The 10,000-nt window shown below is 45.0% G+C and overlaps 1 protein-coding gene across 1 annotated transcript in view; it reads left to right on the top strand.

Annotated features, from left to right (window-relative positions):
- The window catches only part of prkcz (protein kinase C, zeta), a 145,984-nt gene that overhangs the window by 87,814 nt on the left and 48,170 nt on the right, over positions 1-10,000 (top strand). Inside the window, 5 exon segments of the mRNA XM_042097363.1 lie at positions 2,444-2,473; positions 2,476-2,553; positions 2,555-2,578; positions 5,332-5,422; positions 7,865-7,914. Coding sequence (XP_041953297.1) covers positions 2,444-2,473; positions 2,476-2,553; positions 2,555-2,578; positions 5,332-5,422; positions 7,865-7,914 — 273 coding nt within the window.

Raw genomic sequence — 10,000 nt, 5'->3', positions numbered from 1 at the left:
GTGTGGTGTGTGTGTGAGAGAGAGATGTGGATGAGCTAATTGTCACTAATGACCATGGTAATGAGAGCTGACATCCATCACTCTGCAGGTCTGACCCACTGGCAGAGAGAGAGAAGCTATCTGATGGGGAGGGAGAGAGTGATGGAGAGAGATGGGTGGGTGGAGGAGTGAGCGGAGCGAGAGAATAGACGAGAGAGACAATGGATGAGAGATAGATGGAAAGAGAGAATGAGAGAGAGAAAGAAAAGAGAAAGAGAGAGCGAAGGACAATAGAGAGATGCAGACCGTCTGGGAGTCTGTAGTGGGTCAGTCTGATTCCAATTAACTCAGAGCAGCACACAGCAGAGCACATCTGGCTCTGATGTGGCCCTGCTTCGGCTGGGATCCGGGAACAGATCACATGTAATATACAGTGTCTGCTCTCTCCTTATTGACTTTATCACAAGCTAACGCTCAGCTCTGAGTCATAGAAACAAAGAGCCCTGAGCTGTCTGTCTGTCTCTGTGTGTGGGTTGTGTTTATTAGCAATTCTCCTACATCCATATGCAGGAGCCTTTTTATCTTTCCCCTCTCTTTTTTTCCTTCTTTTGTCTGTTTTCTCTCTCTCTCTCTCTCGTCTCTCTCTCTCTCTCTCTCTCTCTCTCTCTCTCTCTCTCTCTCTCTCCTCTCTCTCCTCTCTCTCTCTCTCTCTCTCTCTCTCCTCTCTCTCTCTCTCTCTCTCTCTCTCTCTCTCTCTCTCTCTCTCTCTCTCTCTCTCTCTCTCCTCTCTCTCTCTCTCTCTCTCTCTCTCTCTGGGGCAGCCGTGGCCCACTGTTAGCACTCTGGACTTGTAACCGAGGGTTGCCGGTTCGAGCCCCGACCAGTGGGCCGCGGCTGAAGTGCCCTTGAGCAAGGCACCTAACCCCTCACTGCTCCCCGAGCTGCCGCTGTTGATGCAGGCAGCTCACTGCGCCGGGATTAGTGTGTGCTCAGACTGACCCACTACAGACTCCCAGACGGTGTGTGCTGTGTGCTGTTTGTGTTTCACTAATTCACGGATTGGGTTAAATGCAGAGACTAAATTTCCCTCACAGGATCAAAAAAAGTATATATACTTATACTTATACTCTCTCTCCCTCGCTCTTCTCTGTTCATCCTCATCGTGCCTGAAAGTTATTAGTTATCCTCTGAGGCTTAGATTTCTCCCTGTGTGACGTGTGACAGTGCAGGAACTAAACTAAACTCACAGACAGACAGATGAGGAAGGAACTTATCCATGTGTCTAGATTGTTTCTATGTGTGTGTGCGTGTGTGTGTGTGCATGTGCAGGTGTATAGGTTGAGCTTGTTTTTTTCCCTGCTGTAGAAGCAGCTGTCTCATGTCTCAGAGAGAAATGATGCGTAACAAAGAGATACAAATAGAAACCTGTATTTTAATGCATTCTTCACGTGCAACACCGTCATGATGCAGAACAGCCTGCTCGTCTTTCAGCTAGTGGCTCTTGACGAAGGACAGCGGCAGTCTAAGGGCTTGGGGTGGACGAAGGACAGCGGCAGTCTAAGGGCTTGGGGTTGACGAAGGACAGTGGCAGTCTAAGGGCTTGGGGTTGACGAAGGACAGTGGCAGTCTAAGGGCTTGGGGTTGACGAAGGACAGTGGCAGTCTAAGGGCTTGGGGTGGACACAAGCAGAGGTTGATAGTATTACCCACTGCCCTCAAGGCACCCACGCCAGACCTGTTCATTAGCCTGCTGCTCGCACGGTTAGTCACGGTCAAGACTGCCTGACCCTAATGGCTAATGGTATTCTAAGCATGATAAAGCTGTTAGTTATGGCCCAGTTATTCGATTGGATGAGGTGTATTCCATGAGTGCTGATATTTTAGCATTATAGCACTGTGACATTTTACTACATGCTCTTCAGAGAAGTGAACTGCAGGACATGTTATGAGTGTTATGATTGGCTTTGCTTGGAATTGACAAATTGGTAGTAATGTGAATGGAAGAGAGGATCATGAATAGAACTCAAACAGTGTGATAACTAACTGATATAATGTTATTAGCCTGTAATGATCTCTCTCTCTCTCTCTCTCTCCATTGCTCTACATTGCTGTACATTCTTCTCTCTTGACACATTGTTGGAACAGAGAGCCTCATGTCTACATACTCTAACTGTTATGATGGTTGATATCATGTTATGTTATGTCATTTGCTTGCAATGATCTACTACAGTAATTTCCTGTGTATTAGCCACATTGTGTATTTATAAGCCGCAGGACATGTGTTTTATGCAAGTTAAAAAAAACAAAACCATATTAATAACATATTTAGTTAATAGTTGGGAAATTACGGTCCTGACTCTCTGTTTCTCTTTTTTCCCTCCTCTCGACTCATCTCTTCACAACCGATTCCATCCATCTAACTATTCATCTCTCTCTATCTGTCCATCTCTCCCTGCCTCTCTCAGAAAGCGTACTGTGGCCACTGCAGTGAAAAGGATATGGGGGCCTGGGGAGGCAGGGCTACAAGTGTATCAACTGCAAACTGCTGGTTCATAAGCGCTGTCACAAACTCGTCACCTCTGACCTGTCAAAGGCATATGGTGAGTACTGCAGGCACTGTACAAACGCACGCACACACACACTGTCTGTTTTTTGATAGTGACATACAGTACATTTATGTATATTACGACAGTGCAGTGACATATCCCCTGTGTGTGTTTGTGTGTGTGTATGTGTGTGCCAGATTACTGTCAAAGTCAAAGTCTGCTTTATTGTCAATTTCTTCACATGTCAAGGCATACAAAGAGATCGAAATTACGTTTCCCACTATCCCACGGTGGAGACAAGACATATTTTACCAATTAGGTCCATAGACAAACATAACATTCAAGTAAACAATATAAAAAGTAAAATAAGAAGGCACATACAATGAAGAAATAAGAGCAGCAAAATTTTGGGTTGAAATTGTGCAATTGTGCATACAGTAGACAGTCAATATAATAGTGAAAAGTCAGGCCAATAAATGGCTGAGGTAGTTCTGTTTGACCTAAGTATGCAAGTGGCATAGTGGTGCAAGTTATGTAAGAGCAGCAGAAGTGTGTTCAGAAGTGTTTTCAGGACAACAGGACAACAACAAGTTGCAAAGTGTACAAGTGGAGTAGTGCAAGTGGAGTAGTGCAAGGCAGCCAGTGGGTACAAAGTCCAGGATGTTATGTAGCTGAGGGTGGAGGGGGGAGAGAGTTCAGCATCCTAACAGCCTGGTGTATGAAGCTGTTGGTGAGTCTGGTGCTGTGGGAGCGCAGGCTTCTGTACCTCTTCCCAGAGGGCAGTAGATCAAACAAATTGTGAGCGGGGTGACTTGCATCACTCACAATTGTGGTCGCCTTGCGGGTGAGGTGGGAGGTGTAAATGTCCTTCAGGGAGGGGAGTGAAGCACCAATAATCCTTTCAGCTGTGTTCACTATGCGCTGCAGGGCTTTCCTGTTGTATTCAGTGCAGCTTCCACCCCACACAGCGATACAGCTGGAGAGGATGCTCTCAATGGTGCCTCGGTAGAATGTGGTCATGATGGCTGGTGGAGCACTTGCTCATCTGAGTTTCCGCAGGAAGTACAGGCAGCGCTGAGCTTTCTTCGCCAGTGATGCAGTGTTGGTGGTCCAGGAGAGGTCTTCACTGATGTGCACCCCCAGGAATTTGGTGCTGCTCACTCTCCCCACCACAGCACCGTCGATGGTCAGTGGCAGGTGTTGGGTGTGACCTCTCCGGAAGTCAACAACAATCTCCTTGGTCTTGCTGACGTTCAGCAGGAGGTTGTTGTCCCTGCACCACGTGGTCAGAAGGTCGACCTCCAACCTGTATTGAGTCTCGTCGCCCTTGGTGATGAGACCCACCAGAGTTGTGTCGTCAGCAAATTTCACTATGTGGTTGTTGCTGTGGGTTGCAGTGCAGTCATGCGTCAGCAGGGTGAAGAGCAGCGGACTTAGCACACAGCCTTGGGGGGCCCCCGTGCTCAGTGTGATGCTGCTTGAGATATTATTGCCAACACGTACTACTTGAGGCCTCTGACAGAGGAAGTCCAGTAGCCAGTTGCAGAGGGAGGTACTGAGTCCCAGTTTGTCAAGTTTGCAGATGAGTTGTTGTGGTATTATGGTGTTGAATGCAGAACTGACGTCTATAAACAGCAATCTCACATATGAGTCTCTTTTTTCCTGGTGGGTGAGGGCTGGGTGGAGGGCAAAGCAGATTGCATCCTCTGTGGACCGTTTGGCTCGGTATGCAAACTGGAAGGGGTCCAGGGTGGGTGGGAGAATGGATTTGATGTGTGACATGACAAGCCGCTCAAAGCACTTCATGATGATGGGTGTCAGTGCCAAGGGGCGGTAATCATTGAAGCAGGATGGAGCAGTTTTCTTCGGCACAGGTATGATGGTGGCAGCTTTGAAACATGATGGGACGATGGCTTGCTTCAGGGAAGTGTTAAAGATGTCTGTGAAGACATCCTTAAGCTCCTCAGCGCAGTCCTTCAGCGCACGACCTGGGATGTTGTCTGGGCCTGCTGCCTTTCGGATGTTGATAGCAGCAAGTGTCCTCTTCACACTGTCGGCAGAGAGGCACAGAGGCTGCTGGTGTGGAGGGGGATGGGTCTTCTGTGGGCAAGTGCTGTTTTGTGCTTCAAAGCGAGCAAAGAAGCGGTTCAGATTGTTGAGCAGAGGGATGTTGCTCTCACAGCTCTGTGGCGCGGGCTTGTAGTCCGTGAAGGCCTGAATGCCCTGCCATAGGCTTTGTGGGTTCCTGCTGTCTTTGAAGTGGGTGGTTATCTTGTGAGTGTATTCCTTTTTTGCTTCCTTGATGCCACGGGACAGGATGGCTCTCGCTGTTCTCATGCCAGCTTCATCCCCAGCTCTGTAGGCTTTGTCTCTGGCCCTCAGCAGCCTGAGGACATCCCCTGTCAGCCATGGCTTCCAGTTAGCCCGAGTGATGATGTCTTTTGTGTGGGTCACATCATCAATGCACTTGGTGATGTAAGAGGTTACGGTGTCTGTATACTCCTCTATGTCTGTCTGGTTGTTGTAAGTGGCTGCCTGCTTAAACATTTCCCAGTCTGTTGTGTCAAAGCAGTCTTGAAGAGCATCAGAGGCTCCAGGCCACACTTTTACCTGTGCGAACCGGTTTGTTTGCTTTCACTCTTTGTCTGTATGCAGGCATTAGCATAACAGTGATATGGTCAGAAAGTACTGACAGTCACATACATGTGTGTGTGTGTGTGTGTGTGTGTGTGTGTGTGTGTGTGTGTGTGTGTGTGATCACTGACAGTGACGTACCACGTACCTGTGTGTGTGTGTGTGTTTGTCAGGATCCAGTCATGCCCTCCCAGGAACCCGTGGCTGACGAGCGGAGTGAGGAAATAGGGCGCCCCCCAGAGGACTCACAGGACACAGACGGAAGTAGGTCTCCCTCCCTCCCTCAAGGTCGTTCACTCCTTCATTCACTCGTTTGTTCCCTCTCTCTCTGCCACAGAAGAGTTTGCCCTCAGCCAGAGGCTATTTGTGTCTGTCTCTGTGTCTGTGTGTGTGTGCATAGTTTTAAATGTAAGGATGTGTGAGACTTTTTTGTTTTCATGAATGGGAGAAAAGACGTGTTTATGGGTGTGAATGTATGTGTGTGTGTGTGTGTGTGTGATTGAGAGTGTGTGTGAGAGACGGGGAGAACACTTGTGATAGTCAGATTTAGCTGCTGACCCAGTTGAGGGATGGCTAGATTTTTGCTTACTAATGAAATGATAGATTGTGATGCCACCTAGTGGACAAATGATGAACTTCATGTTATGTCCCAAGACTGCTTTTCAGACTGCTTTCAGACTGTTTCAGACTGCTCCCCTTTATATAAGATGTTAGTTAGCTAGTTTCATCTAATGGGGCATGTTTAATTTCTTCTATAAATTATTATGTTATTTATTGCAGTTTTTCTCAGTCGCTTAAAGGTGCCATGTGTAAGAATTGAGGTAAAAATATCCAAAATGAGCTACACGCATCAAACGAATGAGAAGAAATAAGGGCGATGATGTCATTAAAAAAATGCCAAGGTATAGTGCTGCAGAGATATCAACCAGAATTAGCATGCTAAATTACTAGCCACAGCCCGACAGGTGTCATAATACCAGTTTCGGCCATGGGAGGCGGTATGCGGGCAACATAACCGCCAGCCAAACTGCAATACACGTTTCTCGGTTGTTATTCTAGGGTAGACCAACTCACGTTCTGGAGGTATACTGCCCCCATCTTTTATGGAATGTGGAGTATGAATTGATTTTTTGGCAGATATTACACATGGCACCTTTAACATTTACATTTGCACAACAGTTAGTGCAGTTCTCAAAACAATTAGAGTAAACTGCACTGCATAGTGCTTTACCTGCAAAAGTGTGTATCTTGCTCAAAATGCTTTATTTATGCCTCAAAAGCAAATATGTATACCAATGAAACTGTCAGTGCAATCAAAATGACAAGTCCTTTGTTTATGTTAAGATAGTCAAACTGTTTTGTCTTGTAAAGTTACACATTATTGTGTGTGAAGGGGATTTATTGCAAGAGAGTGGATATGTTTCAAAGTGTTTTTCTTTTGATAGTATAAATAAATAAAAGGCTTTTATAGCATTGTACAAATGAAAAATGACCAAGTAAAACATCCCTTGGTCAGAGCTGTGCACCACTGTACATCTCTCTATACACCCTGATGTTCCTGTGGTCAGGTCACATATATTTATATATGTTAGACAGACTATGACAACTAGTTATGACAACTATTTCAACACATTTGCATGTAATGACACGAACAATGAAATAAGGCCAATTTTGAGATTTAGCCATCGAGAATAAGTGAAAAAAGCAGACATTTGTACATAATCTAATTGCTAGTTGGGGAAAAACTGCTGATAGATAGATAGATAGGTAGATAGATAGATAGATAGATAGATAGATAGATAGATACTGTTATTCATCCCGAGGGAAATTGTGTCAGAAGTCCCTCCACTCAGCGGCCATATTGCAATGCTTTTTGGGCACTCATCGGGCATCCTATTCTGCAGAAATGCGCTTGCGCAAGGCTTCACGACACCAACCTTGTTCCAGCGGCGAGTTCACAACACATGATTCACACAATGTCTTCACAACACACCATTTGATTGGCTCAATGTATTCACATCACACCACATGATTGGCTCAATGTATTCACATGTCAACGTTTTGCCGAGGAAGGGGTGGGATATGTGTAGGCAACAGCCATATTGGCGTTAAAACTAACTTAATGCATTTCTATGGAGGATTTTTTGAGTGCTGTGTCTCCTCATTAGAAAGTCTCTGGTATAGAGCCCACACAAACGCCCGAAGCAGTGGGCAGCCATTGGTACTGTGCCTAGTGGGCATCCATTGGTACTGTGCCTAGTGGGCATCCATTGGTACTGTGCCTGGGGAGCAGTGGGCAGCCATTGGTACTGTGCCTGGGGAGCAGTTGGGGGTTAGATGCCTCACTCAAGGGCACCTCAGCCATGGTGGAAAGGAGAGAGCGCTGTTCAATCACTCCCCAGTCCACAATTGTTCTACCGGTCCGAAACCGGTCCTTTGGTCACCAGTCTAATTCTCACTCTTCACGGCTGTCCTGTATTTGCATACGGGAAGACTGTGAACACATACAGTATCTCACTGATTTGCAACTTCAAATAGGCCTATATTCATCAATGTAAATAAACACCATAACATTGAAAACACAACAGATTTGACGTGCGTGCGTGTGTGTGCGTGTGTGTGCGTGCGTGTGTGTGTGTGTGTGTGTGTGCTAAGGGAATACAGTGTGTGTTAAGTGTTTTCACACCCTTGTCTCCTCTCCTCCAGTCTTCTTGCCACACAACCGAACAGTGGACCAGACTGAAGACGACTCAGAGGTGAGGGCTAACACAAAGCAGTGCCAGTGACCAGCGCTGGACTCTCTTTAAAAGCACTAATGCAGGCCCCAGCTGTGGCACAACTGGCTGGGGTACATTTCACGCAGCTGCATGAATCACGAAAAGCGTGAATGAAGTGGCCACTTCTAAATTGGACCCACTGGAATGTTGTATTTAATTATGGCTGTGTCTCAAACCCCCTACTTGCACACTTCAAATACTTAGTTAAAGTATATAGTTCAGATATTGGGACAATACTAACCATTGAAAAGTGGGCACAATGCAAGTAAGCGCTCAGTGCTACACTAGCAGTATACTGACGGAAGGATGCGATTTGAGACAGCCCATATCTATGGACCCTTTCAACAAGGTAAACAAAAACAATGCTTGAACGTTCTATTTGGGCCCCAATCTACTTCCTCTGCATTAAGATAACATATGGAATGTTAAAAAGGAAGTCTTGTGGGGCCAACTATGATGCTGATAATGGAACTCTCTTGAAAGGGTCCATATGTTTTTCACATCAGAACAACTTCACACTAACCACTGCACTCATCACTTAGGTCTGCAGAAACACACTCAGCAAGTGTGACAATGGTTGGATGATTCAACATACTGTACAGTGCGCCCGGAAAGTTCTCAGACCCTTTCTAGTTTTCCACATTTTGATATGTTTCAGACTCATCTTAAAATGGATTTTTTTTTTCTCATCAATCTACTGTACACACAATACAATCCAATACTCCAATCTACACACAATTCTTCAATACTGAGCCTCTCTCATCTTCACATAGGAACTCTGGATCTCATCTGGTTTTCACTCTGACATGCACCATCAACTGTGAGACCTTGTATAGACATATGTGTGGCTCTCCTATTAATGTCCGATCAATTCATTTACGCACAGATGGATTCCAATCAAGTTCTAGAAGCATCTCAAGAGGCATTGATCGAAATAACATAGGACCTGGATACTTATGTAAATGGATTATTTCAGTCTTTTATATTTTGTACATTTACAAAACACTCCAAACACCTGCTTTTTTGCAGTATTGTGTCTATATTGACGAGAAAAAAAAAATAATTGAATACATCCCAAAGATGAGTCTAAAACAAAATGTGGCAAACATGAAATGGTCTGAAAACTTTCCGGACACACACGCAGACACACAGACAAGACAAATACTTTTTGCTTTATAGATAGTTATCACCCGGAGCGAAGACATACTTTTTTGAAGTAGATTGAAGTAGATCTTTTTTTAAAAAGTTACCATCACCATTCCATATCAATGCTTATGAATGTTAATTATAACAACCATAGTAGGATGACAGTTGAGCCTGGAAGCAGGCTTTGCAACAATGGAATCAACTGCAAACAAGTTCCAAGTTCCACGCTATCACTATTATAGGACCAAAGAAAGTTGTGCAACAAACTGAACAAGTCGGCTCCTTTTTAAACAGAACCGCTTGTTTCCTTTGCGTGGTCTAAAAGCATGACTATAGCCTATAGTGGCAACCGGGTGATAAGCGACTTGTCTTGGGCGGAGGCAACTCGTTCTTAGCCTCTCGTCCTTGTCCATTAATCCCGTATAACAGGACACCTCGGCGGCCGTTATCCCTTACATGATGGATGTAGCACTTTGTATCAAGCAGAGTTCCTACAGGTGGCATTTGAAAACCTTGAGAGCTTGTGAATTGAAAAAAATAAAAACACATCAAGGGCTTGAAAGTTTTTGAAGAGAGACGTAGATGGGTTATTGAAGGTGCTTGAATTCACTTATTTTGTGTTAGAAAGGGCAAGAAACCACATAGCGTGCCATCACTGTAACACCATAACTGAGAAATCCTCCTTTTCATTTTTGTTTCTGAGTTTCTGAAAAGCCACCTAGGTTTTGTCTCTTTTGTGTTAGTTCCTAGAAATTCAGGGAGTCGTTCCTGGAGAGTCCTTGAAAAGTCTTTGAATATAAATGTATGAGAAAGCGTGGGTACCCTGACAATGGATGAAGTTTGTCATTGGCAGCATTATGTTTTGTGATAGTTAGAAAAAAGCAAGAATAGAACTCACACGTAAGTTCTGTTTTTGATC

This window comes from Alosa sapidissima, chromosome 7, assembly GCF_018492685.1.
Source record: "Alosa sapidissima isolate fAloSap1 chromosome 7, fAloSap1.pri, whole genome shotgun sequence".
Taxonomy (NCBI): domain Eukaryota; kingdom Metazoa; phylum Chordata; class Actinopteri; order Clupeiformes; family Clupeidae; genus Alosa; species Alosa sapidissima.
This window is presented reverse-complemented; position numbering and strand designations above follow the sequence as displayed.